The 17372-nt window shown below is 37.9% G+C and overlaps 1 protein-coding gene across 2 annotated transcripts in view; it reads left to right on the top strand.

Annotated features, from left to right (window-relative positions):
- The window catches only part of LOC140167897 (DIS3-like exonuclease 2), a 35405-nt gene extending 18033 nt beyond the window's left edge, over nt 1-17372 (top strand). For both annotated transcript variants that reach the window (XM_072191186.1, XM_072191187.1), the window contains 12 exons: nt 1250-1403; nt 1977-2089; nt 2718-2825; nt 4690-4866; nt 5656-5792; nt 7927-8110; nt 10322-10408; nt 11594-11741; nt 12694-12824; nt 13340-13444; nt 14697-14864; nt 16748-17372. In XM_072191186.1, the coding sequence (XP_072047287.1) occupies nt 1250-1403; nt 1977-2089; nt 2718-2825; nt 4690-4866; nt 5656-5792; nt 7927-8110; nt 10322-10408; nt 11594-11741; nt 12694-12824; nt 13340-13444; nt 14697-14864; nt 16748-16837 (1602 nt within the window). In that variant the 3' untranslated portion in view covers nt 16838-17372. The remainder of the gene's footprint in view (nt 1-1249; nt 1404-1976; nt 2090-2717; nt 2826-4689; nt 4867-5655; nt 5793-7926; nt 8111-10321; nt 10409-11593; nt 11742-12693; nt 12825-13339; nt 13445-14696; nt 14865-16747) is intronic.

The following is a 17372-nucleotide window of genomic DNA, read 5'->3' as shown; positions in this document are numbered from 1 at the left end:
AGCTGTTGGCTCTTATTGTGACATGACTGTCTATTTAGGCTATATACATGTACAGGGGTAAAAATACTGCAGGGTTCGCAGGTATTTTTTGCCACAGGTGGAAAAAACTGTGGTTTTAACCACAGTTTTTTCCACTTGGCAAAAACCGTTTTTGCCAGTTTTTGCCGGCAAAAATGGCAAATACTAAAAAACTGATAAATGTTTCACTTTTTTCATCTCAAAACAAATTATTAAGTCACAAAAATAATTTCCTAGATTTAATACAGCAAGATTAGGTAATTATAAGTAACATTTTAAGAAATTAAATGTATGGATTTTCATTGCTCACAAGTGTCATATCAAATTCAAAAATGTTTTCATTTTAAGGACTTGATAAGACAAAAAATATGTTTTAAATGATTACTGTTACTATTTATGAGCTTTCTGTGTTACTTTTTAATACTTGACTGACTATATGTGAGTTTTTGCCATTTTTTGCCGGTTTAAACCAGGCAGTTTTTGCCACTTTTCCGGCAAACCCTGATTAATAATGGGTCCCTTAATTCTTCTGTGGCCTGTAGGGTAACTGTTGGTTGAAAGAAATTTCATATCCTATGTAAAATTTGAACCCATCCCTTTCCCTGCCACTTAAATATTTTAAACGTTGTAGAGATGACATTGTGTAAAGCTGAATTTATACTCAATCGCCGAGCGATTGCGATTACACGCTTTTGAAAAGCGATGGGCAATCGCCGAATTTTGCGATGCATCGCCCGTCGCTTTTGCATTTATACTTATCACGGCGATAGCGATTGCAGACGACAATTAAAATATTCTAAATGCCACAAAATACAGTTTTAAAACATCAGTTGCTGTCAATAATTATTGCTTTGAATTAATTCATCACCAAAGGTTAATAATCGAGAAAGGTAAATTAATTAGCAAAATAATAGATCCAGTTGGTTGTATATGATTGGTTGACGCATTCACGTGTCAAGTGATATCGCAGGGAAGTTGAGATTTCTTCAACTTGCAAAGCGACATCGTTTTTGCCTCGGCGATTTGAATCGATTGATCGGCTTGACGCTCTGGAAATGTAAGTAAACACTGAGCATGTGTGAGAATCGCTTTTCTGTAAAAGCCGAGTATAAATTCAGCTTTAGCTGTAATATTTGTGTAGATTTAAAGATAGGATGTGTGCACAGGATATCATGAAAGTATGTATATTAGTGGAGTTAATAATAATGCTTTCTTCTCTGCCATACATTAGGTGTTAGCGTGTCTTCCAAAGGATCTTCCATGGAGGATTCCATCCAAAGAGTTTGCCATTAGGAAAGACCTACGCAAGGAGTGTATCTTCACTATCGACCCTGCTACTGCCAGAGATCTTGACGATGCGCTACATTGCAAATACTTAGGCAACAGTGAGTATTAATATTCTTACTCAAGATAAATAAAAGAGTTTAGCCCAAAAAAAATATGCGTACATTTCTGCTTGCAAAAGGTACAGATAGCGCACCAAGAGGCAAAGCCCCCATGCAATCAGAATTCTGAAATACCGTATTTCGTCAAATAGTTGCCCCCCTCAAATAAACGCCCCCACCACTTTTTTCAACCAAGATGTTTCAAAAATGCCGATATTTCCATGCTATCTTGTGTAGTAAGCTTACCAAGTTGCCCACATGGTTGATAATAGCGTCAATAATTGGCGAAAATCTGGATTGGAAACCCGGAAGTGAACCAGAAGTCAGTGTTTCTAGTTCATAGTTCGTCATTTTAGCGTGAGTTTTAAGATTACCTAATGATTTTAACGGGAATTATCGTTCTAAAATTGACCTTGAATAAACGCCCCCCCCCCCTTGGGAAAATGTAACGTCCCCGGGGCGTTTATTTGACGAAATACGGTATTCAATCATTCTATCACCTGTGTCTATATGGGAGGATCTGAAATACATGATGCAAGCCCAAGATGTTAACCAAATTTTTATTTGTTACAGATACATATGAAGTAGGTGTCCATATAGCAGATGTGAGTTACTTCATCAAGGAGGGTACAGCATTGGACAAGAAAGCTGGTGAGAGGGCAACTAGTGTGTATCTTGTACAAAAGGTTAGTAAGTCAATGCTTGTAATTAATGAACTAACAACTAATTAATCAGAATTTATGGTAAATTTGTATTAGTCAATATCATTTCATGCAAAGATTCATTTAAAATCACAATTACAATAGTCAAATTATTGATTTCCTAAATAATAAGGATCGACCCAAGCATTGATGGTTGATCGAAAGATCAAACTAATTTGTTCCTATTGCCTAAGGAGCCTAGAATATTTGTTATGTGGCACTTGTGTGTGCCATCAATGTTTGTATAGTCAGCATGTACTTACATGGTAAGAATGGTCAGTAGGGCTTCAGGGTATTGAGCTTAAAATTGCAACGAGTTCTAAAAGCTCTATTTTGATTGGTTATTCAGATGATTATATCTTGTAATGAACCAATCAAGGACCTTGTAAGAAAGCAGTAGTGCCCATCAGAGTTTAGACCAGGTTCCAGATGGGCATTGTTGGCTACATTCATCTTGTAAAGGCTCAAAGGAACTCAAATATTGCTTAATAAAAGGAGGCAAATAGTGAATAAGAAAGCTGAATTAAATATCATTGTCGATGACTTCAAAATAAATTGTTGATTTCAGTGTCAACAGACATTTATACTTCTTCTATGTGTCGTCTTATTATAGGTTATTCCAATGTTACCAGAGCTGCTTTGTCAAGAGCTTTGTAGTCTCAATCCAGATGAGGATAAGATGACATTTTCAGTCGTCTGGAAAATGAAAGAAGATGGAGAGGTAAGCAGCTAACCCTCACCCCAATCCCTTCATCCAACCCACCGGCCCCAATCCCCTCACCCCAATCCCCTCATCCCAACCCACCGGTAACACCCCCACCCAATCATCTCAACCCAGATGAGGATAAGATGACATTTTCAGTTGTATAGAAAATGAAAGAAGATGGAGAGGTAAGCAGCTAACCCTCACCCCAATCCCTTCATCCAACCCACCGGCCCCATCCCCTCATCCCAACCCACCGCCCCAACCCCACCCAATCATCTCAACCTACCGGTCCCAACCCCAGATGAGAATAAGATGACATTTTCAGTCATATAGAAAATGAAAGAAGATGTAGAGGTAAGCAGCTAACCCTCACCCCAATCCCCCTCATCCCAACTCACCGGCCCCAATCCCCTCACCCCAATCCCCCCATCCCAACCCACCGGTAACATCCCAACCCACCGGTAACACCCCCACCCAATCATCTCAACCCAGATGAGGATAAGATGACATTTTCAGTTGTATAGAAAATGAAAGAAGATGTAGAGGTAAGCAGCTAACCCTCACCCCAATCCCTCTCATCCCAACCCACCGGCCCCAACCCATGTTAAGAGTACTATTAGTTGACCTGATCTGGTCACTATTGAGCACTTGAATTAATAATTTGGGATGCTTCTGGCGAGATGTCACAAGAACATTCTCAAAATAAAATATTTTGATATTAATCCGCGATCAATGTTATAAGGCCTGCCGATTATGAGCTGATCAAACTATAGAATATGTATGCGCACAACTTTTATTGTGGGCATAGCGGCACTTCCATTGCGTTTATGTTTGCTCATATATTGTGGCAGGATCCACTGAATGTTCCAAAATATGTTTTTAATTTCAGACACAGATTAAGAGGTAAACTTGGGCGCAATTGTGCAGAATTAGTTCCCCCAAATCCGGGGTAAAGTCCCAGGGGGTAAAGTCTGCCATCAAAGTGAGGACAGGTTAGTGTAGTGGTCTACTCACTAGCTTCTCACCGCTGTGGCCGGGGTTCAATTCCCCGCGGTGCCACATGTGAGTTTTGTTGCCGATCCATGCTCGTCCTCACAGGTTTTTCTCTGTGTGCTCCAGTTTTCCTCCTGCATCTAAAATCGGACCTCTTCCCATATCCCTGTCCCGTCATATCCGGATGACATCCCTTGAATTTAGTAGCCTCTTAGCACTATTGGGCTTAGCCTGGCTTCTGCCGAATGTTGTAAATAAATAAACAAGTTACAAATAAGTTTTTCAGTCGGTCAACCATGATACTGAGCAATTGGGTGTCAGCATAATTATAGGTTAATACATGTGTATCACTTGTTGGAAGTGAAATTGTACAAAATAATGCACACATACTGAGATGTTGATGCATCTAATTAGATGCATCAACATCTCAGTACAAGTGCATTATTTTGTACATTTCTCGAGCAACAAGTGATACGCATTTATTAACCTATTTCATACACAACTAAAAATTCCTGTGATTTTTGCATTTTTATAACAAAATTGTCACTAAATATTTTGAAAATGCAGGCAAATATAAATGCAACAACCCGCAAGTAAAATGAACGCGTCCGAAAGCATTGCGCGTACTACGCGCCCGTGCAATTGTACAACATTTATGCACGGCTAGTAATTTACTAACGGAGGCTCTGATTGGTGCTCACTATCTAGGAGTGTATGAATGTATAACTCATCTCTTTATAGATCTTAGATGAATGAATTACTGTACGCCCAGTACAGTAATCCATTCCTGTGTTAAGTTATCATACGACCATGCACAAGATCTTATAGAGAACCCAGCCAAGGGTGTCAGTATAATGTATAACACTGTGTTTCTCATCTCTTTCAGATCTTAGATGAATGGTGTGGGCGTACAGTAATCCGTTCCTGTGTTAAGTTGTCATATGACCATGCACAAGATCTTATAGAGAGCCCAGACAAACAGTTTTCATATGAGGAGCTTCCTTCAATCACCAATGGATTTAAGATCCCACAAATTATGCAGAGTGTTCTTAATTTAAATAAGGTAAGATGATATGTACTCCAGATGTGTGATTAGCCTAGAGATTTATAAACATCAGCTTGAAATAACCTAAACTAAACTTGTCTGATGGCAAACCCACTAAAAATCCACTAATTGTTGAAATAACCTCATCAAATATGAATAGGAAGACTACTAACACTAACATAAGGAAAAGATCTTGGCTTTTAAAATGTGGTGCTGGCGGAAGATACTAAGAATATCAGGGAATGAACATAAACCAATGAATTTGTTAGAAACCAAATTGGAGAACATGCTATGCTACCCTGTGCCAAAAACTTGATAAGTTTTTTATTTTTTTGGCTTTGTAGTGTCCCTGAACCTAGACCTAAATGCTAGGATCATTCATGGTTGACCTAAAAAAAAAAAAAATCAAGATGTTTTGTATTTTTAATATGAAAATTGATCATTTGTATTCATGTCATGCTCTATTAATGATTTCAAAATGCATTGAATTTGAATGCATTTTGAAATCATTAATAGAGTATGACATGAATACAAAGTATCAATTTTCATATTAAAAATACAAAACATCTTGATTTTTTTTTTTTTTTTTAGGTCAACCATGAATGATCTAGCATTTAGGTCTAGGTCCTGCACTTTTTCGAAAATTTGGGGTCGGACTTTACTCGAAGGTGGGACTATACTCGCGTCAGTACGGTAATTATTTTGGGCAAAGATGAGAGCCTGCCAGTGCTCAGAAAGTAAATCATCATCAAATCCAGTTCCAGTTCATCAATTATATGAAATCCTTTTTTATCCCCTTGTGTGTAGATTGCATTAAATTTACGGAAGAAGCGATTTGATGATGGTGCCTTGACATTGGACCAAATCAAGTTAAGTTACGCACTGGACAAGGAGACTGGTATGCCGTCTGGGGTCTCTGTGGAACAACGCAAGGAAAGTAACAAGTAGGTAGACTCTCCTAGACTCCTACTATCACTCTTTAACTCTCTTAACCCCAGGGGCACCACCAATTGAATTATCAGCCTTAAGTACTATTTTGATTGGTTACAAAGAGAACTATATCATGTATTGAGCCAATCAGAGGTATGGTAAGAACAGTAGAGCTGACGGGATTAAGCTCTATTTTGATTGGTTACTCAGATGATTATATCATGTAATGAACCAATCAGGGGCTCTGTAAGAACCCAGGAGGTTAAGAGTAGAATTTGTTTGCAGAGTGTGTGGATCAACCTTGATCAAACCAAGCCAAGAAAAAATGTGGAATCCAGGTCAGGTCATTTCAGAGAAATTGTGCTTCCCCTTATGTGACCATCCACGACGGACCCAGCATAAAGTTGCTTATTTAATCTCAGATTTTGAATTGCTCAAAATTTCCCTAAAACAAGCTTTAAAATGATATATCCCATGCCATAATTGCTTGAAAAATAACTCCTCAAAAATCAAAATTTTGTCTGAAATTTCCTGTTTTCTATTGATTTCTGTTTGGCTTATTGGTCTATATCTCTAAATCTGTACGTACTGGCAACTTAACACTGGGTTCGTCGTGGATGGTCACATATAAGAAATATCATGGGAAATTTTTGAAGCGAAATTTGTTTAATCTTCCTGGGAAAGAAACATATTTCCAGCCCTGATTCTTGCCTTAAGATGCGTGGAAGAATTACGGAAATCTTGTTTTAATTGATTGCAGTATAAATTAGGGGTGCATTCATATATTTTCATGACTAAACGATTGTTTATGCCCGAGGGCTTTAGCCCGAGGGCATAAACAACGTTAGTCATGAAAATATATGAATGAACCCTTCATACATACTAACATTCTGCTTGCTGTCATTTCCTCCAAAACTAAAAATACCCTCAATTTAAACTAAAAACTACAAGTTCCTTATAATTTTTTATCAGTTTCTGCATCGCTAATTGTAAGAAAACGTTTTCTTGCTCAGTCCAACGTGCTTGGACGCTGCTAACATCGCGTACATCACTCGTGCTTTGCGTAAATAGCTCGCGAACATAGACGCGTAATATCCTACTCATGAGCGTCCATCAGTTCTCGCGCGCTTGTTTATGATCGAACGCCGGGCATAAACGTTGTTTATGCCCGCCTATCGACCAATCACGCATGCTGTTATATAGCGAGTATGTATGAACTAGGCCTGGCATTTTCGGGTAATTTTGTACCGGTACCCGCCGCAATTTTGGGCGGGTAACCGGCACCAATTGTTAAAAAAAAAAAAAAAAAACAATTTTTTTATTTTTTTTTTTAAGTTTTATTTTTTCGGTTTTGTAGTGTCTCTGGACCTAGACCTAAATGCCAGGATCATTCATGGTTGACCTAAAAAAAAAATAAATAAAAAATCAAGATATTTTGTTATTACATTTTGAAATCATTAATAGACTATGACATGAATACAAATTATCAATTTTCATATTAAAAATAACAAAATATCTTGAATTTTTTTTTTTTTTTTTTTTTTTTTTTAGGTCAACCATGAATGATCCTAGCATTTAGGTCTAGGTCCAGGGACACTACAAAACCGAAAAAATAAAAAAAAAAAAAAAAAATTTTTTTTTTTTTTTTTTTTTTTTTCGGTACCCGGGAGGGTATTTCCTACCCGGTAATGTAATCTCGGCGGGTACCCGTTTACCCGACCGAAAATGCCAGCCTTAGTATGAACTATGTTTTACACAAACTTCTTGATGATCATTAATCAAGGGGTTATTGCAAGAAGGCACTGTCTTGAATAGCTGCCAGGTATCATATTTTTATAGATATTTGCAATATAGAATGCAACAATTGTCCATTGTTTGAGGCAGCTATTGCAGGAAGCTTCCTTTCACTAAGCCCCCGATTTATGAATTCACACCAATACCAGGCTATTGCAGTTAAAATCCATACACCCCCTATGGAAGACATGACCTTAATCTTCCACACAGGGGGTGTAAATTTCAAATGGAGTCACCCATTCAGGAAATTCCATTTTTGAAATTCACACTCCCTGTGTGGAAGGTTAAGGACATATCTTCCGTGTATGGATTTCAACTGGAATAACCCATTCTATCTATTTGCATTTTTCACAGACTAGTAGAAGAATTCATGCTGTTGGCTAATATGGCAGTAGCTCATCGTATCTACAATGCATACAAAGACACTGCCCTCCTACGTAGACATCCACCACCCAAGGGTAAAGTACTACAGGATACAATAGACCAATGCCATGAAATGGGAATAGAAATAGAAGGAGAGACTAGTAAAGAATTACAGGTACACTACGTCAATCTCAAAGATTAGATTATGTAGAGAATGAATAGGAATTTCTGTGTTTACTCTACTTTTTGATTGGTAAAGCCCAATATTTTGAGTAGTGGATGCTGGCCCACCTGCAACAAAATATTGGACCTCGATGACATGATGGAGAATAGTCAAAACAAAAATTCCTATCTTTTATTCTCAATTAGTCAGTTAAATATTATTCTCAGAACTAAAAACTTATTCTATCTGGCAAGGAAATAAGTTGCTGTCATGAGAACAAGTTGAACAACTCCATAAATAGCCATCTACAATCCATGAAAAAAAGGTTGGCACACTTTGCCTGTCTTTTGGTATATCTCTGCCCCCGCTCCTCCAATTCAATGTTGGACCAAGCCATGTTGTCAACAGGCCCATGAGACCCTCCAACATTGAAAGATGGGGAGTGGGGAAGGGTGAGATATAGGGGGTAGTCTGTACTTCACATATACTGCATGTATGTTTCACTCGCCTCTCCAATTTTGATAGGGCACACATTTCAATTGTTTAGTGCAAGTGTGCCAACTATTAATTTCGCGGATTGTAGATAAACAGATTAAAATATTGAATTTACTTTGTCATGAAAAATGAATCAAATTTGTTTTGCAACTTCAGTTGAAATAGCAAGTGTTAGGAAAAGTGTAATTTGGCAGTGACAGCAGGGTTGCCAAAAGATTTCAGCCCGAATCGCGGGTCAAATAATCGAAAAGTCGCCCAATTTATCTCTTTACCATTGGTTTCTATGGGGCATGAAACTATCGGAAATTGCAGGAGCCAATGTTGAAAAGTCGCCCAAATGTTTTCTTAACCATTGGTTTCTATCAGAGAAGATGATAAAAGAGGAGGTCGCTCGCTGCCCACATCAAATAAATAATGTGTGCATCCGCCTATTGATGGAAACAATGATCTAATCCGATTGATCAACTAATACGATAAGTGGCTTTATGCAGTCACGACTGTCTAGCTCTAAACAGCGCATGCCCGGATATCAATTTGTTACGTCAGTTGACCGCGAAATATAATTTCTGTATTGTTTGGCATGACCGACTGCTCTGAGATCCCTGTGAAGAAGACCCTCATTTTGGATCCAAATAGCATTTTTGGACACGTTTGGACACAAAACGGGAGTATATGGAGAAACTGACACGAGTTTGAATAACTGATTGCACTAGTTTTAAGTTTCCGTAAACTGCCGCAAATATTCAAATGCTTATCATTTAAATTTCTTTTCCTTTGACCTTATATTAATTTTACTGGAAAATTAATTATGCTTGACTTTCCATAACTTAACAAAACTTTTTAATGGGAGTTATGTTATATATGATGCTTTTTCACTTGTTTAAAATCATGGTCACCCTGGTTAGTATTATTTGTTTTTAAAGAAAAAAAGCATGATTTGACTGCTAAATTGGGAATTTAACGATGTACTTGCGTGTGTGGAATATTTTCTCCACTAAGAGAACTACCGAATCAGTCGGCGTGTGTCGGATGAACAGATTACCACAAAGGAAGCTTCAAGTGGTATTTTAAGTACCCATAACAAAGAAAAGTGAATGGAGGTTAACTGTGGGTAATCGGATTATATGTTCGAGCGATCTCCTCTTTTCTCATCTTCTCTGGTTTCTATGGGACAGGAAATTGTCAAAAGTCGCGGGCAAAATCTTCAAAAGTCGCCAAATTGGGCTACCAAATCGCGGGTTTGGCAACCCTGAGTGACAGATCTGTGAGTGCTGCTTAAATACTTTGCATGCTGGACATAGGTTTCAACATGAAAAATCTCACGTTTTGAGATGTTTTCTCAAAATATCAAGAGCTACATCAAGAACCACTGAACCAATCGATACATGGCTTGATCGTACTCATTTTAATGCATTTTTCACACTGATTCCAAATGTGGTCATTAAAATGTACAATTCTGATCTTTTTGAATTTTTAAAGAAACTTGGTACTTGTCATCTCCAGTCAACACTTGTGTGGAGAGGGTTAATATGACCGGAAATTTTGAAAATTGAGTAAATACCTTTACTAACTTGCACAGTACCTATGTTGCATCCCAATGTCTCTCGAATACTTGGTTGCAAAATTATAAATCTTTTATATGTCAATTTTCTTATGTTTTCATTGTTTTTCTCCTCTTTTTTTGATATCCCTATGTATTTCTTGTTCTTCCATATCTATATTCTACAGGAATCATTAAAGAAGTATGTAGGCAATGACAAATACTCAGAAGGCAGGGCGCAGATCTTGACAGCATTATTTTCTAAACCCATGAACGTAAGTAATAATGAAGCAGATTTGTCAAGGATGCCAAGCATCATAAATGTACCAATGCACTATACCAGCTGAAATACATAAACACCCTATGGAAGACATGCCCCTAATCTTTTCCACACAGGGAGTGTGAATTTCAAATGGATTACCTGAATGGGTGATTCCATTTAAAATTCACACCCCTGTTTCAAAGATAAAGGTCATGTCTTCCATAGGGGGTGTATGGATTTCAGGTGGAATAGCCGGCCAGTACAACTTGATTCTAAGATATTACTTATTTTATTTTGTTAATCCTCGTTGCCTTCCAAGTGAACTACACCGAGTGCACATCCTAAGACGGGTGGCTGAGCTCTAAGAAAGTTGCTGACGCTGGTGGGAAGTCGCCAATGATCTACTTTCCTTTTAAGTGCATGATTAGTCCGTCAGTGAGTCGTTCATGCATTGAGTCATTCATCCATTGAGTCATTCATCCATTGAGTCAGTTAGTCAATTTATTAATATGTGCCTTTGTAAGATTTTACTCTAATTTTGTCTCAAATTCACAACAAGACACATGAGTGAGTAACAGGTGTGTCATAACCAGATACCAATGGGCTATTCCGCTTAAAATCCATACACCCCTATGGAAGACATGACCTTACACAGCGTTCGAATTACCCAACATCGCATCGCAAAATGCTACACACTTTTGAATACTTGCGATGCAATTCTACAAACGTACAGCATAAAACTGCGATGCACAAAACTCACGTGATCAAACGGTTTCAGTGACAACCTAAGTGGAAAATTACAGAAATATACTATCAAAATTTGTTTTCCAATAAATGCTCACAAAATAAACAAAAACAACCAGTGTATTGCGCTCAGGAATCATTTGTGCATGAACACCCAATGATCACTGAAAAACTGCTTTGCAAAATTGATAAAATGCTACACAAAACAAGAAGTGCATAGTAGTTTTTGCGATGCAAAAGATATGCTGGAAATCGAACGCTGACCTGGCACACAATTAGGGTTACCTGAATGGGTGGCTCCATTTGAAATCTACATCCTGTGTGTGGGAGATTAAGGTCATGTCTTCCATATGGGGTGTATGGATTTCAAATGGAATAGCCCTTTAGATATCACCTGTAAAATTTTATGTGATCAAATTAATGTTTGAGCTCATTGCTGTCCTCTATTCCTCAGCGTGCCCTTTATTTCTGCACTGGTAGGATAGAAGATGAAGAACAGTACAGGCATTACGCCCTCAACGTGCCATTATACACGCATTTCACATCTCCAATCAGACGTTATGCTGATGTCATTGTACACAGATTACTAGCAGCATCATTAGGTAAGCTCAATGTTCATATGATAGAATTTGTGTACATCCATATCAAAATGATGCACTTGTCGGCTGCTACACATGTCTCGTTTTACATAATAGCTAGGAATAAATACCAGAGTGGAGATCACTTCAAATCATCCTCAAGTCACATGGTTTAGGAATACAGAGAACACTCTAACCATGTGACTTCAGGGATGATTAGAAGCAACCTCCACTTGAGATGAGTCTGGTATTCATTCCTAGCTATTATGTGAAATGAGACACATGTAGCAGCAGACAAGTACATCGTTTTGATATGGATGTACACATTTGTGCATATAGTATTTCTTATTCATATTCTCTTGTAGCGCTTTGCTTACTTTGTAAAAGACGCTTTATAAGTCTCATTGTTTATGAATATACTTGATGCATTAGACCCAATTTATTCACCAAAATGTGACCACTATGCGCAGTTACTAACTAACAACAGTGGACCCCCGTGTAACATGTTGCATTGTATGTATATGCAATTACATTAATGTCTGTATCACTGCTTACGTTTTTTGTAGGCCAACCCTAGCGTGTAAAGTTATCTGGATCATCATCATGTTGTATACACCATTGAGTATGAAGAGAGTGGATGCGGGGCGTGCTGGGTCCTTGACTTCATGTCGCCCGTCTGTCTTATTGATTCATTGTATGGTAGCATGTAGTAGCGAATCTAGCACGGTTTGCATCCTGGCTCTTTAAGTGTTTATTACTGTATTTTTGTAACTTTTTTAGTGGGCATCACACTCATCACGCTCTACGTTTAGTGATGTCCACATCTCATTTGTATAATATTACATGCGATTGTCCAATCAGATTATGTGTCTATGTAATAGACCACTCCCACTGACTAAGAATGTAGTAGCGTGGGCAATGGCAACATAGCTGGAAAGCGTAGACAATGATATGCTTGTAATTTTGTGTTTTCTAGGTTACGTAGAAAAACCTGAACGGAGTGCAGAGTCAACCGAGGCACAGGCATCTCACTGTAATACCAAGAAATTCAAAGCAAAGGATGTACAGGATAGGAGTACTGAGCTTTTCTTTGTCAATTTTGTCAAGGTATGTCAATAATTGGATTGGGTTATTCCATTTAAAAATTTTATCGATATTGAGTGGCCGATATATCATTGGTTTTTTTTAATCCTGACATGGTTTTAGCAGATACTGTATTTTTCCTTGTAAGGGCAGCTATGCTCAAGTGACATTTAACATAGAGCAAAGTCATTTTATGTTTACCAGCAATCAGGCCCATAGCCAGGATTTTTGTGGGGGGGGTGCTGATTTTGAAAAAGTGGGACTTTTTTCCAAGGGGGTGCAATTTTGTGAAAAGTGGACTTTCTTCCCCAAATTTAGACCTTTTTTGACCAAAAAAGCTTTAAAAAAATTTGTTGGCTTGCTACGCTTGCAAATTCTTAAATTTTTGGACTTTTTGTATACTTTTACAAATTTGGGGTGGGGGGTTGTGTTACACCCCTCCTGGCTATGGGTCTGCCAGCAATGTATTGAGAATTTGGTATTCACCATGAATGTAAATGTGTTAACGTATGTTTGATATTGCCATGTTTTTATCACAGATGTGTGGTCCATTGGATGAAGAAGGCATGGTGATGAATGTATTAGACAGATCATTTGATGTGTTCCTAATGAGGCTTGGCACTGTACAAAGGGTCTACTTAGATGTAAGTCTTAGTTTTGAGATGCAGTTCCACTTCTTACTAGGGGTTTTTCTATCGCAACAGATGCAGTGGAAAAACTTTCCGCCTCGAGAGGGAAATTAGAGCCCTTAACAATGCTAATCTCTCTGAGTGGAAAATTACAGTAAAAAGTGGAAAATTAAATTGCTGCAGCATTTTCCACTGCAGGCAATATTTGCCACAGGGCTTTCCACAACGACAGAAAAGGACAAGCCTCCAATTATCTCTTTGAATGGAAAATTACAGTCAAAAGTTAAGTGGAAAATTGCTGCAACGTTTTCCGCTGCAGGCAATATTTGCCAATGGGCTTTCCACAACGACAGAGGACAAGCCTCCAATTATCTCTTTGAATGGAAAATTACAGTCCAAAATGGAAAATTGCTGCAGCATTTTCCGCAGCGGCAAATATTTGCCACAGGGCTTTCCACAACGACAGAGAAGGACAAGCCTCCAATTATCTCTTTGAGTGGAAAGTTACAGCCAATAACGGAAAATTACTGCGGTGAACCAAAGCACAATGTTACATTTGTTGCAATGAAAAACACCCAGAAAAATGTCTTTACTGGCTTGCACCTTGCTTGTTGATGGTGGCAGTCAAGATCCCAAGCAAGGCAGTGGCAAGCCAAAACTGTGCTTGGAATGTTATTAAAATATTTGCTTCTTGCCCAGTGACTTTTGGTGAGATATTATGTGCAATTTGGCACTTTGAAAATTCACAATTTGCCCAATATATTTACAACTCAAACGTTTTGCTGACGATGCAAGCGCTAAATTTGATCCTTGATCATCAGGTGGTAGAATGTAGCACTCAAATTATACATTGTGGGCCACTACGAACTAAATGAGGAGCAGTTAGTGGGTTAGTACAAGAAAGGCCTTTCTGGAATAGCTGCCAGGTATAGGGCAGCTATTCAATAATGCTCTAAATATCAGGCGAATCTTAATGCTCTGCGTGCTAGCCATGGGCTTTAACATAAAAAGTTCAAGTTTTAAGATATTTTTCAAAATATCAAGAGCTATCTTAAGAAGCACTGAACCAATACTAGGCTTGTTTGTACTCATTTTAATACATTTTTCATGCTGATTCCAAATATGGTCATGAAAATTTACAATTCTGAAATTGTAAAATTTTTACCAAAAATGAAACTTGTCGTCTGCAGTCACCACCCACATGGAGACAGTTAAAACAGCCATTTCAAGATATACATTTGGCTTTATGCTATTGTAATTTTTGCAGGCCCTACCTCTAAGTAAAGTGGATCTTGAAGAAACCAGGCGTCGTAAGATGTTGACGTTATCATGGGAGGCTGACGATGATCACCAGGCAATCACTCAAGAGATCCAGATGTTCACACTTGTTTCTTGTGTACTCGCAAAAGGAGACACAGGGCCTCTAGCATTAAAGGTGAGACCCTAACTTTTGAATATTGAATTGAAAAAAATTGAATTGAATTATATGCGAGGAACAGAAATAAATTATGCAAGCCCAAGAAATCATGATTTAAGGATGGTCCCAACTCTAGAATTAAGGAAATTTTTGGTCTAAAGTTTACATATTTTGAATGGCAAAGACTTGATAAATTCATCTGGGCAGTTTTTACAACGATATCAGGGGCGGACAAAGTCAGACGCCACTCTGCAAAAATACACAGAGTCAGGTGCTGCTCTGCAAAAATTAGGGGGAGCGCACAAAAACATTACGGACCAAGTAATTTTTTTTTAATTAGATAAAGATGTAGGACCCATTTGTTTATTTTTTTTATTTTGACCAATTTGAGAAATTTGCACCAAAAATGGTTGAAAATGCTCAATTTTCAAAAAACATCATAAAAAAGCCTGATTTTCACTCAAATTTCAACCATTTTTGGTGCAAATTTCTCAAAGTCCCTGTGTAAAGGCTACCCGTAAATGACGCTGTGAAGCTTGGGGGCAAACTGACCGGTTGAAAATTTATACCACTGCACTATCTGAGTTCACAGCTTACAGGTAAATTAGGTAATTCTTGGCCAAGCTCGATCACTTGGAACGCTAGTGGCTCCGCGATAGATACATGCGCACATAGCGTGGTACAGAAGAATGCATAAATGCACCTTACATTGCGTACACACATAGTACGCTACATGGATGCAACGTTGAAACTTGGTCAAGAATTACTTAATTCACCTATAGTCAATTCACCAATTCCATAATAGACTACCCCGTATCGTAGTCCACTTGGCCATTCTGCATATACTCTGGGTATTGTATTTAAGCTTAAAACTCTGATTTAATTAATGTGTGCACAATTGATAGATTTTCACATCTGATCTTTTTAGTCACCCTACACCCTCTGTTTGTTAGCTCCCCAAGTGGACTACTGACATTGGATTGCGGTCAGAGATGCTTAACACGGCTGTCTATGAGCTTCTATGGATGAGATTGTCGAAATCTGGCCTACTAAAATTGGCCATGATGTAATGCATCTTTAAATGGATCTGGCTTGTGATTGGTCCCCAGATCTCGTTATGGTTTAAATCCTCCGGTACCTATCATTACCATTAATAACTACATGGTACACAAGTCTGCCGCCATTGTGTTGTGTAATTGCATGAACGCGTCACTAAGTGCATGAGCGCGTATTGTATTTGCTTGCGGTTAAATTTGATTGATAAACAAGTGTGATTGACAGTGTGAGTGTCAGGGACTTTGCCCACTCAAAATCTCGTTTATAATTGGAAGTCCATAGTCTATTTTTAACCTGGAATTTCGCGATTAATAAACTTGCAGATTTTAAAATCAGAATTGTTCAGTGAAGTGCCAATACAATTATGACATTATGATAATTTATGTTGCATTCAATAATATAAGCCTACGTACACTTTACTTTTACTGTCACTAATATAATTATATAAACTTGTTCATAACAATTTTATACTAGTATATATTTTGATGTAATAAATATCAGTATATTTTCGAGTTCAACTGAATGCTTACATCATGATTAACATTAATAACATGCTTTTATTTATCAAAAATAGACTATGGCATAGTCTAATTCCATAATAGAGTTCCACAGTTATGCGGCTTTCTTTCATTATACCTCACTAGTTTGGCTTAAAGTAATCAGAAAACTTCCTTGGCAGTTAATTATGTAATAATTATTGGCAAAGAATAACCAAATTAAAATTTGACCAAAATCATACAGTATGGCTAAAAACCCACTAATTGTTATGAATTCCTGTCGTAAAAGCCTATCCCACAGTATGGCTTTAGTTTAATGGTTTAATGTTTTGTTCTTTTATGATACAGACAATCATCAAGCGACCTGAAACGGAAGAACAAGCCACCGCAGCAGCTACACAGGAGAGCACAGCATCGGAGGAATTGTTATTAGCATAGACTTTTGATTTATTTTTAACTTGCTTTTAGATGCACTTTTTTAGTACTTTCAGTTATATCGTGAGATGAGAGAATAAATTCAATCTAGTCAGCCAGATTATTTCAACATAACTTGGAGCAACCAACGTTGTGGCCTGAACCACTGACATTCAGCTGGGTTGTGATGTTAAACACCGCCCAGGTATGTTGGAATAAACTGGTTGACTAGATTGAATTCATTCTCTCATTTCAAAAGCATATCATGGGCAGATTGCATCATCTTGCACACAGTCATATGGCGATGGTAAGCTTGTCTGGCCAAGGTAGAACCCTGTGGCAAGGAGGTAGCCTGTGCACGTCTCTGGCACCCAATTGGTCGGTGGTTCAAAACAGCACCTGAGAAAAAAGTTTTCCTTTTTTTCTTTCTTCCTTCCTTCACCCTCACCAAAAAGCATAGCTGTTCATAGGACAGGGACGGTATTGCTGTAATTTACAGAATCATGCTATTTTGAACAAGATATTACCTGGAAACTTAAATTAAAATAAATTAAGTATT

Source organism: Amphiura filiformis, chromosome 13 (genome assembly GCF_039555335.1).
Source record: "Amphiura filiformis chromosome 13, Afil_fr2py, whole genome shotgun sequence".
In the NCBI taxonomy this organism is placed as follows: domain Eukaryota; kingdom Metazoa; phylum Echinodermata; class Ophiuroidea; order Amphilepidida; family Amphiuridae; genus Amphiura; species Amphiura filiformis.
Note: the sequence above shows the minus strand (reverse complement) of the source record. Positions and strands in the feature narration are given on the sequence as shown.